Source organism: Perca fluviatilis, chromosome 12, assembly GCF_010015445.1.
Source record: "Perca fluviatilis chromosome 12, GENO_Pfluv_1.0, whole genome shotgun sequence".
NCBI classification, from domain to species: Eukaryota; Metazoa; Chordata; class Actinopteri; order Perciformes; family Percidae; genus Perca; species Perca fluviatilis.
Genome location: NC_053123.1, coordinates 38636750 through 38662722, shown reverse-complemented (window position 1 = coordinate 38662722; position 25973 = coordinate 38636750). Strand labels below are relative to the sequence as shown.

The following is a 25973-nucleotide window of genomic DNA, read 5'->3' as shown; positions in this document are numbered from 1 at the left end:
AGTAGCGCCGCCTGCTCTTATGGAGACGTATTACGTTTCTCAGCCGCCACATGAAGTAAACAAACACAGCTGCGTTAATTTTTTTTAACGAGTTAAATATTAAAAAATTAAGGCAAAAATTAAATATGGTATATTAGGTATGTGGCTAATATTGGGGGTGGTGACAAAAATCTGCTCTCAAGTCGGACAGTTTCTAGCCGTTTCAGCAGCCTTCAGCAGGACTAAATAAGCCAAATTGTTGCTGCTGTTGTTCTGAAAGATATTAAACATTCTGAACTTAGCAGAACCTTTCCTTGTTTGTTTTCTCTTCATATTTGCAAAGTTAAGTGATTTAGCATTTAAATATCCATTACTACAAGCTTCAGTCTCAATTTAAAAACGCGATTAATCGCGATTAACTACAGCAAATTGTGCGATTAATTAGTTAATTTTTTTAATCGATTGACAGCCTCCCTAATATATATATATATATATATATATATATATATATATATATATATATATAATTAATGACAGTATTTCAACATCAACATTTTGAAGCAGTCCAGCTTCCAGGTATGAATGTGGAACTGTGTGAATGTGATCAGGGCGTTCCTGCAAAAGAGAGGCTGTCTCTCAGTGAACCTCCCCTGAATAAATAAAGGTTAAATTAAAGAATTAAAAAAAATCTGAAAGTTACCATTTAATTTACACATTAAAATGGGAGGATTCTTCTTTACTTTTAATACTTTAAGTATATTTTCATGATACTTCCACTTTTACTGAAGATACATTTTTAATGCAGGACTTTTACTTGTAACAGAGTATGTTCCTAGTGTGGTATTAGTACTTTTACTTAAGTAAAGTATCTGAATACCGAGTCACCGAGTTCTACGTATGCCACTGCTACTACATTGCGCATATCTGTACATGTTGTACAATATATTTATTGTCCTGCCTAGTGCCCTTTATTTAGAGAGTGTGGCCAACTCAAATCATGGGCGCCATATTGGATACCAACGTCAGATGACTCTACAGTGTAACCCTATGGGGCGGATATGCTATCTTGAAATAAATCACTTATTTTCACCTTAAACAGGCATTGCTTATGTTATTATCAACGTTTGTCAATATGTGAAAGGCCCTTACGGAAATATTCCAGTGTATATTTACCTTCTATATCGTAAATGGGCCAATAAAAAATGCCCATGTAGTGAGTGACCGGTCACCTAATAAGTCTCTTAGCAGTGTTTACCTTTCTAATGTCCGCTAGCATACAGGCTAACTATAGCTAGCTTTGTGTGTAACATAACAAAAACTCACCCATCTCAGAGGAGCGAAGCTCAATATTTCATTCAATAAAACGATAGTACAAAAGGAGCACTAACGCCACAGGTCTTATGTTGACGATGTGGACACACATATAGGAAACTCCGAAGGCAGTCGTAATATTTAGCTACCTAGCAGGCTAGGCTAACGCTGTTGCGCTAATGTTAGCAAACATCGGCGTAGCTGTCTAAACTTGTGAAAAGCCGAACAACATCCCCGTCCAAGCTGTGTTTCACTTTCCCTCCAATATTATTATGAACATAATAAAGACACATGTAGTGTGTCTCAAATCGCACACTTCCCATAGTGCACTAACTGAAGTACACTTCGTACACTATGTACTTACTTGCATAGTGCGTAAAATTTGACGGGGGAGTGTTGTCTCAAATCGTGCACTGCCTTATGTACTTACCGGAAGTGACGATCAAAACATCTCAGTCCTCCTCCTTCTTCTTCTGTGAAATTGTGAATTATACCCAGGGCAGAGCATTCCCACCACCTGTTGCTGGTTGTCACTCATGAAAAATACATTTCTGCCTTGTTCATCAAAATGAATGTGATTGTTTTTATTGTTGCATGTTTTTGTCCTCTCTTTTATGCAACCGTAAACATCCAGGTATGAGGATATTCATACTTTTGCTCTTAATTCATTGTAAAAAAAAATTTTAGCAATTAAAATGGTGTCCAACTGACATATAACGTTAACATAGAAAATAGTCATAATATGTTTATATAAAGGGTGTTGATTGCAATAGCTATTAATTACAGTGACAATACAAGAGTGAAAGCAGAGGCAACCCAGTAGACATTTAAATAGATCCTATTGTTCTATTCATTGCTGGCCCTGTACTTTGATGGGGAAAGTGATATGAGGGGGGACTTCAGACTCTCCAGCAGGATCCTTTAACAGTACATCCTCGGCACGGTGTGTGACCATGGCTGGGGACCCGTCATCGAGGGCCTTGTCTTCCTCTTTTGGCTAGCCAGCGGTACATCTTATCGTGGTTCTGATCGTGGTTTAGCCAGAGCCTTTGCTATGCCCCGGGCCACTGTGCACCGTGCTGTCCACAAGACCAGCAGGGTAATCCTCTCTCTCCTCCTCCTGGTCATTCGACTTCCAGCAGAGGAGGACTTGGCTCAAGTTGGCAGCATTGACGGCTGCCACGTACGTGTCCCTAACGATTATATAAGTCAGATCAGGACAGCAACAGCACTGTTAATACGATATAACATAGCATACATTAATGTACTGTAACATTACTACTAACGCTCGCAGCTTAATGTATATTTACCAGATCACACATCTAACGCTAAAATCGTCTACAGTGAGGACGATAGTTTAAAACAAACAAACGTATAACACAACACATGTAACGTTAGCTAGGTTATAACCTATTTGCCAGTGGTTAAACCAAAGAGTACAGAAGTACCAGTAACTTCGCCGCTGTTAGCTAGCTAAGGTTAGCTAAAGCTAGCTTGATAGCACGTCAAATTACGGTACAAATAAACGTTATAATTCGCAGTACAAAAATCATCACGACTGCAAAATTAACCAAATATACATAAACAGGTTGCTTATATGTTAAACAAGTATAGCAAAAAGACTAATGTTGAACTTACATTTGGGTCTCGCTGTCGCGTATTCGGCCACCATTATCGAAAGTTTTTCACCTTTTGTTAGCTCCGCCCCTTCCGCTACGTAGCCAAGATGGCGACCGTTGAGTGTGGAAAGTGTTTATCGATCCACACTCAACTTTTTGACCGTTATGAGTGCACCATCCGGGTACTTGTAGTGCACTGCATTTACCACACTTCGACGAGTGACATTTTGAGTGTACTCAAATAGCTAGTATAAGTACAGAAGTGCGCGATTTGAGACACACTGCTGGACTCTATTGCTATGACTACGGCGAGATCACAAGCATTTAGGTACATGGAGTGCTAGCGAAAAAGCTAACGCTAGCATAAGGCTAACTTCAAACTTCATTAATTTCTAAAGCAGTGTTAGAACTTTTTTCAGCAATGTACACATTAACGATGGTATTACTATATTTGTCCTACGTAATTAGTTATCATATAAAAGATTGAAATTGACATTTACCTCACACAATAATGAACAGCTCCCACACTTTTCACCTTTTTGGTTCACGGGGGGACTTGTGGCAACAGTTGGTCATTTTTTCAGTGATTTATGTCATTTTTTAAATAATGTATTACATTTTTCCACTATTCCCTGCACTATATCAATGGGAATCAGATGAATGTTGGTATCAAACGTGGAGTCCATGAAACACGTGACCACCTCGGAACCAATTGCAGGACGGTATGCTCAGAACATTAGATTCCCTAGTTGGCCACACTCTCTACATATAGGGTACTAAGTTCAGTGACGTCATGGTGCCCTCCGGTGGACATCAGCAGGAACTACAGGCAGAGCGCCACCAGACATATTAAATTACATTTTAAGTTTTGACTTTGTAATGCTATCTTCCTTTATTCTAATCCTTTTAATTTTATGCCAATATATAATAATATAATATAATATATATATTTTATTATTTTACACACACACACAGAGTCACACACATAATAAATAAAACACGTTGACACGATGGATCCTCTGCACTTTATTCAATGATAAACTTAATCTTGTGATATTTGTATGAGGTTTATGACATATAGGGATGAAACTCTTCCTGTAGGTTGACTCATAGTCTGCACGACTGTACAACATGCTGGGGGGAAATGGACAGAAATACTGCTGCAGACAACACCAACAGTCTGACAGAGATGCTGATTGGTCCGTATGAAAGTACACACAATGTGTAATAATAGTCTAATGCAGGGTTCAACGTTAAGGTTAAGTTGTCTTTGTCTGTGTGTGTGTGTGTGTGTGTGTGTGTGTGTGTGTCTGTCTGTCTGTCTGTCTGTCTGTCTGTGTCTGTGTGCGCGTGTGTCTGTGTGCGCATGTGTGTCTGTGTGTGTGTGTGTGTGTGTGTCATGTTGTGTTGAACCCTGTAATGTAAATATTTAGAAATTATTGTGACATGATGCATATTCAACAACAGACATGAGAATCCATACAGCAGTTACATATGATATTTTATAATCTATATACAGTGTTAGCCGTGGCAGAGTCTGAAATATAATACAGAAACTCAGATATATAAAAAACAGCTGGAGAGACTTTAGAAATAACTTAAACGCTAACTGTTTGGACTCTATGGCTCCATGTTTCTGTGTCTAAAGGTCTGACAACATTATGGGATGGATCCCTACAGAGATAGACCTTTTAGTTAAAGAGTAAGATCCTTTTAGTTTAACATGAAACAGCCCCGAAATCACATTCACCAAACTCCACCAGACTCCATGTAAATAATCAGGACTTTTAGTGTGTATAGAGCCAGCATATCTCCACCAGACTCCATGTAAATAATCAGGACTTTTAGCGTGTATAGAGCCAGCATATCTCCACCAGACTCCATGTAAATAATCAGGACTTTTAGCGTGTATAGATCCAGCATATCTCCACCAGACTCCATGTAAATAATCAGGACTTTTAGCGTGTATAGAGCCAGCATATCTCCACATGTAAATGGGTGAATTAAGGGTTTATTTCAACCAAACCAGAGTGGTGATTGTTGGAACAGTGGAAAGATGAACCAAGACGGCTTTTGATAGTTTTATTTAGTTTCTGTCCACTTTGAATGAGGTGTGGTTTACTATGAAAAAAGTCCTGATTATTTACATGGAGTCTGGTGGGTTTGGCGAACGCAATTCCGTCCTCTTAATTTACATTGTAGCTTGTTTCTCTCTCTTAATACTGGACCAATGTCAGAGACTGTTGTTCCTGTCAGTCACTTAGACACAGAAACATGATTGATAAAAACAGGGTAGTTACCCTTATATTAACCTTTTAGTTGTGTGATATTTCATGCAGGAGGCTACACGTTGAGTTAATCCTAAATGTAGTAACACAGATGACATGTAGATGCTATTTATCGAGCATTATGAGAACTATGTAAGATACAGTAAATGACTTTAAAGGGACCAAGCTTCTGAAAAGTCAGCAACGTTTTTGTCGTTTTTTTGTTGCTTTTTTCGCTGTTTTAGTTCTTTATTTAAATGTTTTTTTCTGACATTTTTGTCCCTTTTTCCAAACGGTTTTTTTGTGCCTTTTTTGCCTCTTCTTTTCTTGACTTTTTGTTCGACTTTATACATTTTTTTTGTCGCTTTTTATTGACATTTTTGTCCTTTTTTCTCACTTCTTTGTTGGCCTTTTCAAGGTTTTTTTGCGACTTTTTCCTAAGCCAATCTTTAAGTGTCTTCTCTGCGACTGCGTGTTTGTCGTCTCTGGACTAAACTATGGGATGTCTGCTTGTGTTGCTCAGAGCCATCGGCCTTCACAAGTTTACACGTTAAACAAACAGCTATCCTCCGTATGTACACGTTAGCATATCTAAAAACAGTACAAACAGTATAGAAAATACAAAAATAACAAAACAGAAGCACATTTTAAGAAGGCGCCTCCAAATAAATCCAAAATAAACACGGGTTAGATCATATTTAGGCTGTTGTTGGCGACACGGTGCAGTTTGGGAGCAACAGGGAAATAATCTCTGGTTTTAAAAGACAATAAACAGGACAAACTACAAGAAAGTGCCAGAAAAAAAGTGCATAATGCTTCTTAAATGTAAATTAGTTAGTTATTGTAGTTGCACATTTAAAAGGTGTCACATAAATACAAATCTAAACGGATATAACTTTATAAAATCAGCCGTTCAAAGAACAAAAAGAGAGAAATTTAACTAGGATTCGATTTGTTATAAAAAAAAAACTAAACAAACAACAAATCATGAATATAAAAAAAGCAGAAAAATGGAGTGACTTTTAATTCAGTCCTGCTTCATTATCTCACCAAACTCCTTTAAAAAAACCAGACATTTTAAAAACGTTCTACTACAACTACTACTAAATGCATATACCTTTCATATAATGACACTAAATATTCACACAGAACTGTGGAGGAAGGTCTGGCTAGTCCACACAGCATTCTGGGATGGGAGGACACAACGTGCTCTGGTTTATTGGCATTTCTTTAAACCAATCACAATCACCGTAGGCGGGGCTAAGCTCCGGACGGAGCCGCGGTGCCTCTGCTAAAAAGCCTGGGGAAGGAACTTGTTTTGGTGGAACATGTGTGTACGTTCAAGAGTTTTAAGGCTCTGACCACCAACCAGACGGCCGACCGTCGGCAGAAAAGCCAGTCGGACTGATCAGCCTCCCCGAGTTGGTCCAAAAAGTTCCTCAGAACACACTGAAGAGACGCCGAGTTGAGTGTACGTTCTGCACGTGCGCGAGACGTAATACGTCTCCATAACAGCAGGCGGCGCTAATCTGTGTTGTCGCCCAAAAAATGAGGGACCATCTCTGTAGACCTGGTAAACACAGAGCACGCTGTGGTCAGTCCTTGTTTTCATCAGAGAGAGGTGGTAGTAGTCAAGAAGGATCCTTGTTGTCATGGCGAGTAATAAGAAGATATTGGCGTGGTCAGCTCTCGGCCTTCTTCTAGTGGAAGAAGCCCTGATTCGCTAGTCAAGGGCTAGTACTCCACCAATCAGATTGGTCATTGAGTCCGACTGCCCACTGGTCGATTCAACAAGTCAAATCAGCCAAAATTAACGCTTACGACTGTCCGACGGCCGCTTATCGGGTTGGTGTGTCAGCGCAACAGAGAACTCAGATTGGACAGATAGTCTAGCTAGCTGTCTGGATTTACCCTGCAGAGATCTGAGGACCAGTTAACCATAGTCCTCACAAATCCACCGTAGGTTAGAACCCCGACACAGAGACAGAGGAAGGGGACGGGATATCCGGCCGAATATCTTGCGGCACCGGAACAATCCCGGAAGTTGAATCCCTAGATATAGACTAGTCACAAAGGCTTTACAAAGGCTTTTATATTCTCCATATGTTCTTTTTGTACAGCAGACCTCACAAGGCAGCGGTAAGGACTTTGTAAAGAGTGCAAATTAAAGGACCACCCCCCCAACAGAAACATGTAAAAGGCTTCAGGAGCTGAACTGCATAGCTAAGGTCTGAAACTCATCTTTAACAAACACAAGGACACACAAACACAACCACAAAGAGAAGAATCTCCTACGTTAATGTCTCTGGTACTATTTTAATTGCACAAGTGTTTAATATGTTGTTGTTTTTTAGCTCTGTAAATAACGTAGTTTAAAGTGCTTACTGAGCCGATCACCTCTGCTCACGGAGACGCTGAGTCACAGCCGGAGCCCAAATATCTTCCAGGAGGAACCGTTCCTACCACCCAGCGCCTGGCCCACACTCAGGCCTCCTGCACACTGGCTGCATGGCGTCAGCGTGGCGTGAGCGTGGCGTGGTGAGCGTGGCGTTTTCAATGTCTTTGCACACCAGAAATGTGTCTGACTGCTGCTAGCCTTGTCTGTACACATGGATGTTTCCCATAAACATAAACATAAATATATACTGATCAGATTACAGCAAAGACAACATCGGCAGTATTGATGGCAAAATAGGCTCCAGAATATTTCCTTCTGGATTGACAGGTGACATATTTCAAAATCCATACATTTATATATCTGTTATGGGCCGGCTCTGTTTTCCCTGTTCCTACCTGTTTGTTGTCTGTGTCTGTCTCCACCTGCTGTGGCAGTTCACTCAGAGGATCTAGGTCAAGGGGCGTGGCCACTCTCTCCAGCTCTGTTCCCACCAGCTGCAGCTCATCCATCATTCAACCAGCAGTTATCTACCCGGGCTGTTCACCTCTCCAGCGCCACTTCCTTTCTACACAACCAGTGGTAACTTGGCTCTGTAAACCTACCTACGATTCCGCTCCTACACTCTCTGCATTGTAGTTTTTGCTGCATTTAAACTTGTCTTTCTGTTCTGTACCTGCTGCCTGCCTGCCGCTCCCACGCTGTGACCTGCTCATCTGCTGCCTGCTCTCCTCGTTATCCAGCTCTCAGTGCTGCCTGCTCTCCACACCACTCAGCTCCCATCCCGGTCCTCTCTGCCTAACACGCTGTGGAAATAAACACCTTAACTGACCCTCTCTGTGCGTGTGTTCGTCTCTGAGCCTGAGTCACTACACCGGAGCTTAACAATATCTGCATTTATATCAAACCTCGAGACTTTCACACATCAACATGTCATTTATTAATATGTATTTGTGTCAAAACGACATATAAACATCTGTTTGTGTTCTATTTAGCCTGGAAACGCTTCCAACACGCTGGCGTGTGGCATGAAAAAAGGCGTCGGTCCTATTTCTAGCATGCACGTGTTTTTCTGAGACGTGCGCGTCACACAGGCAGTGTACACGCTCTAACCTGTTACCATGGAAGCCGAAATATAAACGGACACGCCACGCAGCTGACACGCTCACGCCACGCAGCCGAAATCTCCAAGATTTTCCATACACCCAATTAAAAATGTGCAATGATACGCAACAACATATATCTGTATATCTGTGACAGAACTTTCACTTCAGATATTTGAATCACAAATACGGGGTCCAGTAATGTGACAAACGAAACTAACTTCTCTCATCTTTCATCAGCCTGCTCCTCTCTGAGCACAGTGTGTAGTGTAGTGTCTGTAGTGTGTAGTATAATGTGTAGTATGTGTGTAGTGCATAGTATGTGTGTAGTGTGTGTGTAGTGTATGTGTGTAGTGTGTAATGTGTAATGTGTAGTGTGTGTGGTGTGTAGCGACCGTGCCCCAATGCTCCCCCTACACTAACCCCAGTACCCTCCCTTCCCTCCATAAGCAGCCTATCTTATCCTGACCTCGGTGCTTTGGGGTCAGCCTTATGAGCCAGGCTCAGGTCCCTGATGTGAAAGCCTCTTCCTGCTTCATATATTCCATTATATATTGGATATATTTTGAATGTCATCTGTGTTTTTCCTTCTCATATGATAAATAAAAGGTTTTCACACCATACATTGGTGCAAAAAAAGTGTATCAGAATGTAGGAAATGAAGTCTTTGATGCTCAAAATAACCCTGGGGGAGGACACCCAGACCCCACTTTGATATGCCCTTCCCCCAAAGGATATATATATATAGATATATATATCTATATATAGATATATATATCTATAGATATATATATAGATATATATATATGGCATATTGGAATTTGTGCTACACAGACAGACACAGAGGCTGAAAGTCTGAGCAAAAACGGTCACAGGACTCAAAACTATCCTTGAAAAAGTGTCCCGTGCATCAAGAGAAAGTAGATCCATACGTGTTGACATTTCATAAAGAGTTCCAATAGTCCAAAATCCAGGGTACTCATCTTTAGAAAAACAAGTAAAATGTCTTTGATTGTTATATTTCAGCTCCTGGAAACTTCCTGAAGCCAAAACATGTTGAAGTGATGTTTTCAGACTCCATCTCCAGCACTACAGAGCAGGGGGAATGGGGGGGGGGGACACCAGAGCAGGAGGAATGAGGGGGGGGACACCAGAGCAGGGGGAATGACAGGGGAAACACCAGAGCAGGGGGAATGAGAGGAGAAAACGCCAGAGCAGGGGGAATGAGAGGAGAAAACGCCAGAGCAGGGGGAATGAGAGGAGAAAACGCCAGAGCAGGGGGAATGAGAGGAGAAAACAGAGCAGAAGATATTCCTTTTTAAACCAAAATGTAGCCATGGAGATGAAGCCTTAATCTGATTGGTCTGGACATGCCGGCTGTAATAAAGACGAGGGCCTCGGGGGTTTTCTTGAAGCTCTCCAGATCTTCTGTCCGGTTCCAACAGTCACTTTGATTCTGTCAGAAAGCTTTCATAGCCGTCTAACCGTGGGCCAGATGTCCTGTTAGGTTCTGTTAGGTTCTGTTTGGTTCTGATTGATTCTGTTAGGTTCTGTTTGGTTCTGTTTGGTTCTGTTTGGTTCTGATTGGTTCTGTTAGGTTCTGATTGGTTCAGGTTGGTTCAGGTTGGTGCTCCATTTACCACAACTAAAGACAAGGAAGACCAAGAGGTGAAATAAGGGAACTCTCTCTCCGGGTAGGGCCGGGTACCGTGTGTGTCTCTGTGTGTGTGTGTGTGTGTCTCTGTGTGTGTATCTGTGTGTGTGTGTGCCTGTGTGTGTCTCTCTGTGTGTGTGTGCGTGTGTGTGCCTGTGTCTGTGTGTGTGTGTCTGTCTGTGTGTGTCTCTGTGTGTGTGTGTGTGTGTGTGCCTGTGCCTGTGTCTGTGTGTGTGTGTGTCTCTCTGTGTGTGTGTGTGTGTGTGTGTGTGTGTGTGTGTGCGTGCTCCACCTTTCACCTTTTCTCTGTCACATGATAAACTCACAGCTACTGCTAATGCTGCTAATGCTGCTAATGCTGCTAACGGGTAGAAGAAGGAAACATGGAGGAACATACGTATTCAAAATCCAAATTTCAGTAACAGGAGTCTTCTTCTTCTTCTTCTCCCAGAAAAAGAAAACGGAGATTAAAAAGAGCGAGAGAGCGTGTTGTAGAAGTGTGAAGGCGACTGTAGCGTTGATACCTGCTGTGAACTGTGTGGTGAGAGAGAGCTGATTGAGATATATACGATCTCAACGCTAGACGGGACAAACTCCCACAACACTGGCCCTTTAAGAAAAGACAACGCCGCCGTTTAGAAGCAGGTGATCCCGTCGGGGTCGGAGGTCGCGGTGGCCGTGGCTCCGCCTCCGACCAGAAACACCGCCATGCTGGATTTAGACTGGTTGATTTTGGGGATGCCGAAGCTTCCCGCTCCGTGGAAGCCAGAAGGGAAATGGGTCTGACTGTTGAAGTCCGGGTCCAGAGCTGTGTCCGTGGAAACGACCCACGAGGCCGGACGCCATTTCTTCACCGTGTATGGAGTCTTGACTCGCCGTTTAATTTTCTCTCCCGAGGCGCTCAGACCGCCGTCATCTGTCAGAGGAGCCTCATCTGGAGGAGGAGACAGAGGTTTTATTAGAGCTGCAAAGATTCATCTATTAACCTCCGGTTGTCCTTTCATAAAAGTTTCTATAGCTGAAATTTTGGGTTTCTTTCCACCAAATAGTCAAAGAAATTAACGTGGATGGTTCCATACAGCGTTCCTCACAAGTTAAATATATGATCAGCTCACTACTTTCATTGATTTTGGATGTATTATTCAATTGTATAGCATTTGAAAATAAATTAATAAAAGAATGTTGGAAAAAGCTTCAAAAACACTGGAAAAATGCAGAAAACAATCAACAAAAACATGAAAAAAGTGACCAAAAACTTGAAAAAAGTGACAAAAAAGTTTTAAAAAACATGAAAAAAGTGACAAAGAACATGAAAAAAGTGACAAAAAACATGAAAGAAATCGACAAAAAACATTGGGAAACGCGTGGCCGGGTTGGCTCAGTGGGCAGAGCAGGTGCACATATACTGAGAGGTTTGTGCCTCGACGCAGAGGTCCAGGGTTTGAGTCCGACCTGTGATGCATGTCTTCCCCCCCCCCTCTCTCTCTCTCTCTCCCCCCTCTCACCTAGCTGTCCTGTCAATTAATTAAAAGGCAGAAAAGCCCCAAAAAATAATAAAAAAAACCTGTTTTCTTCTGCACCTTCTGACATTTTTGTCACTTTTTTCAACGTTGACCCATTTTCAAAAAATGTCTATAGCAGAAATTTTGGGTTTCTTTCCACCAAATAGTCAAAGAAACTATCGTGGATGGTTCCATACAGCGCTCCTCACCAGTGAAATAAACTATCAGCTCACTACTTTCATTCAATTTGGGCGTTTTAGTCAATTTGATGGCATTTGAAGATAAATTCATAAAAGATTGTCGGAAAAAGCTTCAAAAAAATCGACAAAAACATCGGGAAAAGCGTGGCCGGGTTGGTTCAGTGGGTAGAGCAGGCTTTTATACTAGGGGGGGTTTTCTCTCCCAAAAAGCCCCCCCCCCCCCCACTCTTCTTTTAACACCCCCCCTTCTTCTTTACCTGTCCTGAAGAATAAAAGGTGTAAAAGCCCAAAAAATTATCTTAAAACAAAAATTATACTTTTTTTCAACGTTTTGGACATTTTTGTTGCTTTTCCACCGATATTTTTGTCACTTTTTTCAACGTTTTTTTTCTGCACCTTTTGACGTTTTTGTGCTTTTTTCAACACCCCAAAAATTCAAATGCTCTGAAATTGAATCGAACTTGTGCAGAGCGTTGTAGGGAACCATCCACGTTATTTATTTCAACAATTTGGTTGAAAGAAACCCAAATTTCTGATATAAAAACTTTTTGAAAATGGGTCAGATTAGACCAGAGGACATCAGGAGGATTAAGTTAATCTTCAACTATTTAGATAATTCATCAGTTTGAGTCATTTTTTGATGTAAAAACAGAGAAACTTGTGTGATGTCAGCTTGTTAGATGTGAATATTTTCTAGTTTCTTCTCTCCTCTGGGACAGGACACTGAATCCTTCCTTCCTTTCATCCTTCCTTCCTTCTCTCCCTTTCTTTCCTTCCCTTCCTCCTTTCCTACGTACTTCCTTTATTCCGTCTTCTTTCCAACTAAAAGGATCTTACTCTTTAACTAAAAGGTCTATTTCTGTAGGGATCCATCCCATAATGTTGTCACACACTTAGAATAATAATCTGAGTCTGTCAGCAGCAACAACAGAACTTTTAGTGGACTCTAACTGCTGCTTGGTTCTGGTTCAGTACTGGACCAGGTTCACAGATTGTTGTTCCATCAGACACTCAGACACACACATATGGAGACAGAGAGTCCAGGTTACTCTTTAATGTTGCCTCACCTGAAGAGATGCGGGATGCTGATAGGTCGAGGGAACACGGACGCCCGCGTCTGGTCTGCGGAGTTTGAGGATCGAAGGCTGGACGGCGTAGAACCGCTGCAGGTCCTGCAAGAGCTGCGGGTTGTTGAGATTCAGAGACTAGAGGATTAGGATCAGAGACTGGAGGATTAGGATCAGAGACTGGAGGGTCTGGATCAGAGACTGGAGGGTCTGGATCAGAGACTGGACTAGAGACTGGAGGATTAGGACCAGAGACTGGAGGGTCTGGAACAGAGACATGACCAGAGACTGGAGGATTAGGACCAGAGACTGGAGGGTCTGGAACAGAGACATGACCAGAGACTGGAGGATTAGGACCAGAGACTGGAGGGTCTGGAACAGAGACATGACCAGAGACTGGAGGATTAGGACCAGAGACTGGAGGGTCTGGAACAGAGACTGGACCAGAGACTGGAGGATTAGGATCAGAGACTGGAGGGTTTGGAACAGAGACTGGACCAGAGACTGGGGGTCCGAGGGCCTTTGGATCAGAGACCGGGGATCCGAGGGCTTTTGGATCCAGCACCAGAGCTTCTTCTGTTTGAGTCCGGACCAGACGAGTCTCTGGGGTTCTGGAGGACCCGTGGGTCGACACCGGCGCTCTGCGGACACAAGGGTCTGAACCCGAGCCCTGACCTCTCTCCTCGCCGGAGGCCCACGCCGTCCGGTTGTTGTTGTTGTTGGCGTTCGATGCCCGGCCCGGTTGGCTCTCAGCGGGCGGCTGCTCCCGGCTCAGCAGCGGCTCGTGTTCGTCGGGGCTGGCCTGGAGCAGGTTGGTCCTCTGGTCCTCTCGACTGGCCTGGAGCAGGTTGGTCCTCTGGTCCTCTTGACTGGCGTGGAGCAGGTTGGTCCTCTGGTCCTCTCCGGCCTCCATCTTGTCCTCGTCCTCCAGCTGCGGCCCGGCCGGATTGGTCCGCCCGCGTCCGATCAGACTGTTGGTCACCAGGGCGGGGGCGCCCGCGCTGCAGCCGCCGGCGAGTGCCGTTTTCGAGTGACCTCGGCTCACAGTGGTGGCGTTGAAAGTCACCGACGTTACCTGGCGAGGCTCTGCAGCCGTGGCGACCGCCACCGTGTTCATCTTAGCAACGCCAGTTTCCACCTGAAATACAGACGATGCTGGATCAGTTTTACTGTGGTACCGGGGACAACAGCACGACAATCAGAACGAGTGACAGAGTCAGTGTGGAAGTGTTTTATTTTTAACATACCCTAAAGCAGTGTCCCCCTTTTGAATTGTTTCTTTAAGTACCCCCTGACCAGCACTAATCAGTTTTGGTATTAGAAAAAATCTCTATAAAGAGGAACAGTACAGCGCTGTTAGCGATAGATTTACAGCCTTGGACCTGGAAAAAAACATTTAAATTTAAATGCTGATGAGAAAAAGAGACAAAAACTGTAAAAAAGACAAAAACTTGGAAAAAGATGGTAGAAAGAAGGAAGGAAGTTAGGCAAGAATAGGTCAAAATAGTTGCAAAAACTTCAAAAACAGTGACATGAGAAGAAAAAAGGACAGTAGAAGGAAGGAAGGATAGATTAGGTCCAAAGAAGGAGACACAAATGTCACATTTTTGGTAGGAAAAAAAAATTTGACATAAAGAGGAACAATGTTCTGGACAACAGCCTTGTAACTATTAAACATTTAGTTAAATATCTCACGTACCCCCTGCAGTCCTCCAGAGTACCCCTAGGGGGACACGTACCCCCTGCAGTCCTCCAGAGTACCCCTAGGGCAGTGTTTCTCAAATGGGGGTATGCATACCCCTGAGGGTACTTTGGAGTCCTGCAGGGGGTATGTGATCTTTTTGCAACATGCTCATTTAAAAATATGTCATGCATAATTCCTAAAATAATTATACTATAATAATGAATGAATTAAGTGATGGATTCTGAACATTTGAAATGTAGCTTTTAAATGTTTTTCAGTTACAAGGTTGTAAGTAAATCTGTCACTGTCGACACTGTACTGTTCCTCTTTATATAGATATATAATAACATGATGTTTTGCGCTGGTCAGGGGGTACTTGGCCTAAAAACACAATTCAAGGGTGGAACATTACTGAAAAAAGTTTGAGAACCCCTGCCCTAGGGGGACACGTACCCCCTGCAGTCCTTCAGAGTACTCCTAGGGGGACACATACGTACAGGTACCCCCATTTGAGAAACATTGCGCTAAAGGTTCAATAAAGGGGGAGGAGGATGGGACCTGGAGGCTGTGCCCAACAAATGTAACAAAAACGTGGTCTAGCTCACCTCCAGCTCCTACAACTAAACACGTAGCCTGCTTCTCTAAAGAAGTACTTAACAAAAACATACACATCATGTGGTTCTGTACCTGTCTGTGGTTCTGTACCTGTCTGTGGTTCTGTACCTGTCTGTGGTTGGACTTGAGCTTTCCCAGCTTCAGTCTGGAAGAGGGGGTCTCGTTGGTTCTGTGGAGGAGGTGGAGGCTGGTGGGTCTCTGGGGCAGGTTCTGCAGTTTGGGGAGGGGGAGGGTGGTCTCAACCCCCCCAACACCTCCCAGCTCCCCCTGAGGAACCGACACACAGTAGTTCACCTACAGAACCACAGGCACGCATCTTCAGTTACTACAGAACCACAGGCACACATCTTCAGTTACTATGTACAATCAACAGCAGACCAAAAGGTGACAAAAATGCTACAAAAAGGTGATGAAATGGTTACAAAAAGGTGATGAAATGGTTACAAAAAGTAAACATTAAGGTGACATAAAAGGTGACAAAAAGGTGATGAAATTGTGACAAAAAGGCTACAAAAAGGTGATGAAATGGTGACAAAAAGGCTACAAAAAGGTGACAAAAGGTGATGAAATGGTGACAAAAAGGCTACAAAAAGGTGACAAAAGGTGATAAAATGGTGACAAAAGTGTGACAAAAAGGTGATGAAATGGTGACAAAAAGGCTACAAAAAGGTGATGAAATGGTGACAAAAAGGTGATGAAAAGGTGACAAAAAGGTGATGAAAAGGTGACAAAAAGGTGATGAAATGGTGACAAAAAGGCTAAAAAAAGGTGATGAAATGGTGACAAAATCTGATGAAAAGGTGACAAAATGGTGATGAAAAGGTGACAAAAGGTGATGAAAAGGTGATGAAATGGTGACAAAAAGGCTACAAAAAGGTGATGAAATGGTGACAAAAAGGTGACAAAATGGTGATAAAAGGTGATGAAAATGTGATGAAATGGTGATAAAAAGGTGATGAAAAGGTGACAAAAAGGTGATGAAATGGTGACAAAAAGGTGACAAAATGGTGATAAAAGGTGATGAAAAGGTGATGAAATGGTGACAAAAAGGTGATGAAAAGGGGGCTCAAAACATGTATGGAAAACAAGAACTGTGCTTTTCAGCATCTGGGTTAAAGAACACAACAGGAAGAGACATAGATGACAGATTTATGTAGATTTAAACTTTAGAGCTTCTGTCTTTAACACGGTCTCTCTCTGTAGAGATGGACAAGATGGATATGGTGGACAAGATGGACAAGATGGACAAGATGGACATGATGGACATGGTGGACAAGATGGACAAGATGGACAGCCAACAGCCAACATGGAAACATAGCTTAACTGGCACAACGCTGAACAAGACAGGTCTGAAGTAGTACCTCAGCAGTGTATAGTATCTGAAGTAGTACCTCAGCAGTGTATAGTATCTGAGGTACTAGTGTATAGTATCTGAAATAGTACCTCAGCAGTGTATAGTATCTGAAGTAGTACCTCAGCAGTGTATAGTATGTGAAGTAGTACCTCAGCAGTGTATAGTATCTGAAGTAGTACCTCAGCAGTGTATAGTATCTGAGGTACTAGTGTATAGTATCTGAAGTAGTACCTCAGCAGTGTATAGTATCTGAGGTACTAGTGTATAGTATCTGAAGTAGTACCTCAGCAGTGTATAGTATGTGAAGTAGTACCTCAGCAGTGTATAGTATGTGAAGTAGTACCTCAGCAGTGTATAGTATCTGAAGTAGTACCTCAGCAGTTTGCAGTATGTGGTCGTACAGGAGGTTGGATGAACCGCTGAACTGTTTCTGAGAACGCTCCAACAGGTTTTCATCAGAACTTCCCCTCAGGTTCTTATCCACCTGCAGGGACAGAGAGTCCACATGGTCACAGAGACCACATGGTCACAGGGACAGAGAGTCCACATGGTCACAGGGACCACATGGTCACAGAGACCGTGGAGTCCACATGGTCACAGGGACCACATGGTCACAGAGACCACATGGTCACAGGGACAGAGAGTCCACATGGTCACAGAGTCCACATGATCACAGAGACCGTGGGGTCCACATGGTCACAGAGACCGAGGAGTCCACATGGTCACAGAGACCGTGAGGTCCACATGGTCACAGAGACCGAGGAGTCCACATGGTCACAGAGACCACATGGTCACAGAGACCACATGGTCACAGAGACCGTGGGGTCCACATGGTCACAGAGACGAGGAGTCCACATGGTCACAGAGACCGTGAGGTCCACATGGTCACAGAGACCGAGGAGTCCACATGGTCACAGAGACCACATGGTCACAGAGACCGTGGGGTCCACATGGTCACAGAGACCGTGGAGTCCACATGGTCACAGAAACCGTGGTGTCCACATGGTCACAGAGACCGAGGAGTCCACATGGTCACAGAGACCACATGGTCACAGAGACCGTGGTGTCCACATGGTCACAGAGACCGAGGAGTCCACATGGTCACAGAGACCACATGGTCACACAGACCGAGGAGTCCACATGGTCACAGAGTCCACATGGTCACAGAGACCGTGGAGTCCACATGGTCACAGAGACCGTGGTATCCAAAAGGTCACAGAGTCCACATGGTCACAGAGACCGTGGGGTCCACATTGTCACAGAGTCCACATGGTCACAGAGACCGTGGTCTGAAGAGGAACAAACTGCACAAATGAGAACACGTTCAAAGTAAAAACCTCTTTTGGGTCCAGTTTTTGGGTCTCCAGGTCTTCTTCTGTCAGTGGCCGGCAGACACTGAGCACAGCGCCCCCTGGAGGACAGCAGGAACAGGGAGGAGGACCTTAAAGTCTCTGCACTACACGTGTCTGTATGTATGTGTGTCTGTATGTGTGTGTGTGTGTCTGTGTTTATGTTTGTGTGTGTGTGTTTGTGTGTGTGTGTTTGTGTGTGTATGTCTGTGTGTGTGTGTGTGTGTGTGTTTGTGTGCGTGTTTGTGTGTCTGTATGTATGTGTGTTTCTGTATGTGTGTGTTGTCTGTATGTGTGTGTGTGTGTGTGTGTATGTGTGCGTCTGTATGTGTGTGTGTGTGTGTATGTGTCTGTATGTGTGTGTGTGTGTTTGTGTGTATGTGTGTGTTTGTGTGTATGTGTGTTTCTGTATGTGTGTGTTGTCTGTATGTGTGTGTGTGTGTGTGTTTGTGTGTATGTGTGTGTTTGTGTGTTTCTGTATGTGTGTGTGTGTGTTTTTGCTTTTGTTTGTGTTTTTTGTGTATTGTTTTTGTTGTTTTGTATTTTTGTGTGTGTTTGTTTTTTTATGTTGTGTGTGTGTGTGTGTGTGTGTGTGTGTGTGTGTCTGTGTATGTATGTGTGTGTGTGTGTGTGTGTGTGTGTGTGTGTGTGTGTGTGTGTGTGTGTGAGACACACCTGTGTGTTGGGACTCTGAGATGGTGAGGAGGGTGGAGGCAGGTGTCAGGGCGGAGCTGGACAACACGTTGTTGTCTGAAGTGGACGAGCGAGCCTGACAGACAGACAGAAAGAGAGAGAGAGAGAGAGAGAAGAATAAACATGATGAAGGACTGTTTAGTTTTGTCTCTCGGTGTACCTGTACCTGTACCTGTACCTGTACCTGAGCCTGTACCTGTGCCTGTACCTGCGCCTGTACCTGTACCTGAGCCTGTACCTGAGCCTGTACCTGTACCTGTGACTGTACCTGAGCCTGTACCTGTACCTGTACCTGTACCTGTACCTGAGCCTGTACCTGTACCTGAGCCTGTACCTGTTCTTGAGCCTGTACCTGTACCTGAGCCTGTACCTGTGACTGTGACTGTACCTGAGCCTGTACCTGTACCTGAGCCTGTACCTGTACCTGAGCCTGTACCTGAGCCTGTACCTGTACCTGAGCCTGTACCTGTACCTGAGCCTGTACCTGAGCCTGTACCTGTGACTGTGACTGTGACTGTACCTGAGCCTGTACCTGTACCTGAGCCTGTACCTGTACCTGAGCCTGTACCTGTGCCTGTACCTGAGCCTGTACCTGAGCCTGTACCTGTACCTGTACCTTAACCTGAGCTTGTACCTGTACCTGTACCTTAACCTGAGCCTGTACCTGAGCCTGTACCTGTACCTGAGCCTGTACCTGTACTTGAGCCTGTACCTGTACTTGAGCCTGTACCTGTACCTGAACCTGTACCTGTACCTGTGCTTGCTGCCGGTCGTGGTTGATGGAGTTTCTGTTCTTCTCAGGACCTTCTGCTGGGTGGCCATCTCCCTGAAGATTCTTGACCACGCCCACCTGGAGATCCTCAATGTAGGAGGGGCCAGCTGGAGGAGGCCAGAGGCCCTGAGACAGGTTCCTGACAGAGAGACCACGAAGATACATGGAACAAATATAACTCTTTGTGTGTATACCTGTGGTTGTGTACTGCAGTGTGTGTACCTGTGGTTGTGTACTGCAGTGTGTGTACCTGTGGTTGTGTACTGCAGTGTGTGTGTGTGTACCTGTGGTTGTATACTATAGTGTGTGTGTGTGTACCTGTGGTTGTGTACTGCAGTGTGTGTACCTGTGGTTGTGTACTGCAGTGTGTGTGTGTGTACCTGTGGTTGTATACTATAGTGTGTGTGTGTGTACCTGTGGTTGTGTACTGCAGTGTGTGTACCTGTGGTTGTGTACTGCAGTGTGTGTGTGTGTACCTGTGGTTGTGTACTGCAGTGTGTGTACCGTGTACCTGTGGTTGTGTACTGCAGTGTGTGTACCTGTGGTTGTGTACTGCAGTGTGTGTGTGTGTACCTGTGGTTGTGTACTGCAGTGTGTGTGTGTGTGTACCTGTGGTTGTGTACTGCAGTGTGTGTACCTGGGTTTGTGTACTGCAGTGTGTGCGTGTGTACCTGTGTTTGTGTACTGCAGTGTGTGCGTGTGTACCTGTGGTTGTGTACTGCAGTGTGTGTACTCAGCAGAGACAGTTCAAACAGTCTCTGCTCTGCACACTGAGCGGTGAGTCGAGCTTCAGCGTCCTGATCCCAGCAGTCCTCCATCGTCTCCTTCAGGGAACGCAACGCCTACACACACACACACACACACACACACACACACACACACACACACAAACACACACAAACACACACAAATCACACACACACACAAATGTCGACAGATGTGTATTAAATCAACCAATCAAGCAATACTAAGGGTGTGAGGGACAGATGTGGGGACAGATGGACAGATGTGGGGACAGATGGACAGATGTGAGGACATATATGGGGACAGATATGGGGACAGATGTGGGGACATGTGTGAGGACAGGATCACTAACCAGGCTGTTCTCCTTCCAGGATTCAGGGAATCTGGGCCTGAACTTCTCTCTGGCGACGAGGACCTGCATCTCCTCGAAGCTGGGATGGTTCCCGAGCTCGGCCTGGAACGCCAGCTGGTACTCTGGTACCGCCTCGCCTACACACACACACACACAAACACACACACACACACACACACACCACTACGTTATACTCTAATTGTATCACTCATCAACTGCCCCTCCAACCCTAACAACCACAGACTTTCTTTGGTCCTTGCCTCTAATACCAACCACAGGAGTGTTTCCTAAATTAGCGCCTCAACAGCAGCTCAACACGTCTTCATATCTCACCGTAATGCTCGCAGCTTCAAACACGCGGTTCATGGTGTGGAGCGGTAGCAGTTTGGTTAGGGTTAGGGGTTAGGCAACAAAACTGAAGGAAAAGATCACAGTTTGTTACGTTACTTCAGGTACGTTCTAACTAGGGGTGTGAATCACGATATGATAATATACTGTAACGGCCGGCAGGATGCCGTTGCGTTGACTGCTCTGCACGGCAGTGCAAAGCATCATGGGACTAGGTTATTAGGGTTGTTTAAGTGTTTAGTTTAAGTGGGTAACTGATATTCTGTCATGCATTTACATTACCTAAGTTTTAGTCTTGATAATGTGTTCATGTTTATTTCCATTTGTTGGGTTACCATGACTGAAACCCTGGGGTAGGTTGATGACTGACTCTGTGTATCGAGTGTGTGTAGCGGTTGAATAAATTTCCACAGAGTTCTACATCTCTGGCTCTTCGACTTCTTCCACGTAGCTCGCTACAATATGAATTAGAGGCACTGTATGCCTTGATGTCATAGACTGTTAATATTAATGGACAAAGCATCCGGTTCGGTGAAGTGCTGCAAATGCAGAAGTGCCTTAAACCTGCATTATATCTGAATTCCTACGGGCGGAGACTCCTTAAACCTGCATTATATCTGAATTCCTGCAGAGGGAGACTCCTTAAACCTGTATTATATCTGAATTCCTGCAGGGGGAGACTCCTTAAACCTGCATTATATCTGAATTCCTGCAGGGGGAGACTTCTTAAACCTGTATTATATATGAATTCCTGCAGGGGGAGACTTCTTAAACCTGTATTATATCTGAATTCCTGCAGGGGGAGACTTCTTAAACCTGCATTATATATGAATTCCTGCATATTTGCTAGTTGCTAGTTTTAAGTCTTCTGCAACACAGAATGTAAATTTTTTTGAATTATGGTCTTGTTGATTTTAAAATCGGCGATAAAGTAGGGGGTGTTTTAGGGCGTGGCTATGATGTGATTGCCAGTGAAACGTAACGTAGAGTGTAAGTAGCTCCACCCTCACTCCTCCCTCTCATCTAAAATCATCACATCCTCAACCAGGATGGCTGCGCCTGTAACGGCAAACTCAACGACGTATAGCAGATCTCCACAAACCAATGGGTGACGTCACACACGCTCTGTCCATTAATATACAGTCTATGCTCAACGCAGAGGTCCAGGGTTCGAATCCGACCTGACGCAACTTATTGTACAAGTTGGTTTCATACGGAGTCCTGTGTTTGTTTGACCAGTGGTGTAGTCTACGTGATACGCAGGTATACGCAGTATACCCACTAAGAAAGCTCCAGGATTTAAAAATGCCCAATGACACGCTACAACATACATTGCATTATAATTGTAATATATGTTGAAATGTCATCTGTGTTTGTCTTCTTCACATAGGCTAAATAAAGGGATTTTCACCGTAAATTGGTTCATAAAAGTGCGTCAGAATACAGGAAATTAAGTCGTTGATGCTCAAAACTTCTCTGGGGGAGGACACCCAGATCCCCCAACCATGATACTGTGTGTGTGTGTGTGTGTGTGTGTGTGTGTCCCAGCGTCTCACCTGGGAACAGGTAGGAGCATCTCCTGAAGCTCTCCCAGTAGAGCAGCCCCAGAGCGTAGACATCCACCTGCTTCAGAGCCGACTCACAGTCCCTCAGGTTCAGAGCTCCACCCAGAACCTCGGGGGCCATGTAGCGTACTGTCCCCACCTACACACACACACACACACACACACACACACACAGACACACACACACACAGAGACACACACACACACACACACACACAGACACACACACACACACAGAGACACACACACACAGAGACACACACACACACACACACAGACACGCACACACACAGACACAGAGACACACGTGCACGCACACACGAGCGCACACACACAGACACACACACGCACACACAGACACAGAGACACACGTGCACGCACACACGCGCGCACACACACACACACAGACACACACACACACACAGACACACACACACAGAGACACACACACACAAACAGAGTCACACACACACACAAAGACACATACACACAGAGACACACACACACACAACACACCACACACACACACACAACACACACACACACACACACACAGAGACACACACACACACACACAAACCCAGAGACCACACACACACACACACACACACACACAAACACACACACACACACACACAAACACACACACAAACACACACACACACACACACACACACACACACATTACGTCCAGTATTTGTGACAGTATTATGGGATGTATCTAGGTATCAGGACAGAGCTGACCTCAGATATGGCCACGGTGTCGTCGTCTCCGGGGCGACAGGGCAGGCTTCCCGTCAGCCTCATGGACAGGCCGAAGTCAGCCAGGACGCAGGACAGATCGGCTCGGACCAGAACGTTCCTGCTGGTCACGTCTCTGTGGGCCACGGCCGCCTTGTACTGGTCTGAGAGGAGACAAAAGACACGTTGTACTGGTCTGAGTGGAGACAGAGGACACGTTGTACTGGTCTGAGAGGAGACAAAGGACACGTTGTACTGGTCTGAGTGGCGACAGAGGACACGTTGTACTGGTCTGAGAGGAGAAAAGGACACGTTGTACTGGTCTGAGAGGAGACAAAGGACACGTTGTACTGGTCTGAGTGGAGACAGAAGACACGTTGTACTGGTCTGAGAGGAGACAAAGGACACGTTGTACTGGTCTGAGTGGCGACAGAGGACCCTTCGTACTGGTCTGAGAGGAGAAAAAGGACACGCGTTGTACTGGTTTGAGTGGAGACAGAGGACACGTGGTACTGGTCTGAGAGGAGAAAGGACAACGTTGTACTGGTCTGAGTGGAGACAGAGGACACGTTGTACTGGTCTGAGAGGAGACAAAGGACACGTTGTACTGGTCTGAGTGGAGACAGAGGACACGTTGTACTGGTCTGAGAGGAGACAAAGGACACGTTGTACTGGTCTGAGTGGAGACAGAGGACACGTTGTACTGGTCTGAGAGGAGACAAAGGACACGTTGTACTGGTCTGAGTGGAGACAGAGGACACGTTGTACTGGTCTGAGAGGAGACAAAGGACACGTTGTACTGGTCTGAGTGGAGACAGAGGACACGTTGTACTGGTCTGAGTGGAGACAGAGGACACGTTGTACTGGTCTGAGAGGAGACAGAGGACACGTTGTACTGGTCTGAGAGGAGACAGGGGACATGTACTGGTCTGAGTGGAGACAGAGCACACGTTGTACTGGTCTGAGAGGAGACAAAGGACACGTTGTACTGGTCTGAGTGGAGACAGAGGACACGTTGTACTGGTCTGAGTGGAGACAGAGGACACGTTGTACTGGTCTGAGAGGAGACAGAGGACACGTTGTACTGGTCTGAGAGGAGACAGAGGACATGTTGTACTGGTCTGAGTGGAGACAGAGGACACGTTGTACTGGTCTGAGAGGAGACAGGGGACATGTACTGGTCTGAGTGGAGACAGAGCACATGTTGTACTGGTCTGAGAGGAGACAAAGGACATGTACTGGTCTGAGAGGAGACAGAGGGGACTTTGTACTGGACTCAGAGGAGACAGAGGACTTTGTACTGGTCTGAGAGGAGACAGAGGACTTTGTTTTTTGTTTTTCTTGATTTGCTGAATTCTCTGACTAAAGCCTGGTACAGACGGCAGGATAATTAGGCCGATTTTAGCCCCGATTCACCCCTCCCGACAATCTTAAGGATGCTCCGATTATGGTAAAATAATCTGATCAGATATTCCTGCCGTGTGTGGTGTGTTAAGACTGCTCTTGTCTGCTCCGAAGGACGTCGGGACCGCTCCGATCTCAAATCGGGGATATCCAACATGTTGGATTTATTTGGCCCGATTTCTCCTCGTGTGTGGTGTCCCCCCCCCCCGGGGACAAACGAGCACACAGCCTGTGTAAAATAAATAAAGTCGATGGATAACTACATCCACAACTGCAGTCCACCAGAGTACATGGAAACGAATATATGAACGTTTATTAATCTGTGTAATACCTAACGACATTTCTATGAGAAAAAACAAATCACCTCCATATCATGATGTAGCTGAGTATAGTCCATGCTCGCGTTGTCTTCTTTGACCATCGCCTTTTCTTTTGATAACGTTTCTTTTTCCGGTTAAAAACACACTACAAACTATCGCCACTGCATCCTCTTCGTCCGCAATGATTGTTTACTCTGAAGTCACGTTTGATCTCGAGGGATTTTGCGAGATTTCCCGTCTGACCTGGGAATGTTCGGGAGTCAAATCGGTTTGTGTGTGATGTGTTGATTTTGCCGTGTGCTGCGCACCGCACGCTGTACCACCAAAACTGTTACACCCGTGATGTTTTTTATCACCGTGTTTTTATTACAATTTTAAAATCGTCCCGTGTGAACCAGGCTTAAGGAACTTTCTTGATGAATTTTTTAGGACTTTATGTCGACAAAAATGCTCCAAAAGTCGTAAAAAAAAGACGAAAAAGTATTTAAAAAAGCAGAAAAACGTCAGAAAAAAGTGACATGCGGTATTATATTATTATATCATTTTTTGCATCTAAATATGAATGAGGATAATGTTAGTGATAATGAGATGCTTGCTACAGTTACATTTCTAGTGATGAATCAGCGAAAACACGTTTTATTTCTCTGATTCACGGCTTGCTCTGGACGCCGCTGGGCGCTCTCTCTCTTCAGTCTCTCTCTATGTCTCTCCACCATATAACGCTCTCTCTTCAGTCTCTCCACCATATAAGCTCTCTCTCTTCAGTCTCTCTCTATCTCTCTCCACCATATAACGCTCTCTCTCTTCAGTCTCTCTCTATGTCTCTCCACCATATAACGCTCTCTCTCTTCAGTCTCTCTCTATGTCTCTCCACCATATAACGCTCTCTCTCTTCAGTCTCTCTCTATCTCTCTCCACCATATAACGCTCTCTCT

General features: G+C 44.6%; 1 protein-coding gene and 1 long non-coding RNA gene across 5 annotated transcripts in view; one reads left to right on the top strand and one right to left on the bottom strand.

The window, feature by feature from the left end:
• The first annotated feature begins 7828 nt into the window (after window positions 1-7828).
• LOC120570395 lies at window positions 7829-8403 on the top strand. The gene is made up of 2 exons (XR_005641058.1): window positions 7829-8153; window positions 8315-8403. It is a non-coding gene; the product is annotated as an uncharacterized LOC120570395 (long non-coding RNA).
• Window positions 8404-10693: 2290 nt separating this feature from the next.
• LOC120570380 (bone morphogenetic protein receptor type-2-like) overlaps window positions 10694-25973 on the bottom strand; it is a 35024-nt gene continuing 19744 nt past the window's right edge. The window contains exons 9-19 of one of the 4 annotated variants that reach the window (XM_039818691.1): window positions 23318-23478; window positions 22565-22712; window positions 20661-20797; window positions 20270-20406; window positions 19547-19703; window positions 18775-18868; window positions 18088-18161; window positions 17124-17234; window positions 15487-15690; window positions 13098-14235; window positions 10694-11262 (exon numbers count right to left, since the gene is read on the bottom strand). In XM_039818691.1, coding sequence (XP_039674625.1) covers window positions 10964-11262; window positions 13098-14235; window positions 15487-15690; window positions 17124-17234; window positions 18088-18161; window positions 18775-18868; window positions 19547-19703; window positions 20270-20406; window positions 20661-20797; window positions 22565-22712; window positions 23318-23478 — 2660 coding nt within the window. In that variant the 3' untranslated portion in view covers window positions 10694-10963. The remainder of the gene's footprint in view (window positions 11263-13097; window positions 14236-15486; window positions 15691-17123; window positions 17235-18087; window positions 18162-18774; window positions 18869-19546; window positions 19704-20269; window positions 20407-20660; window positions 20798-22564; window positions 22713-23317; window positions 23479-25973) is intronic. The other 3 variants (XM_039818692.1, XM_039818694.1, XM_039818695.1) reach the window with 3 other exon arrangements.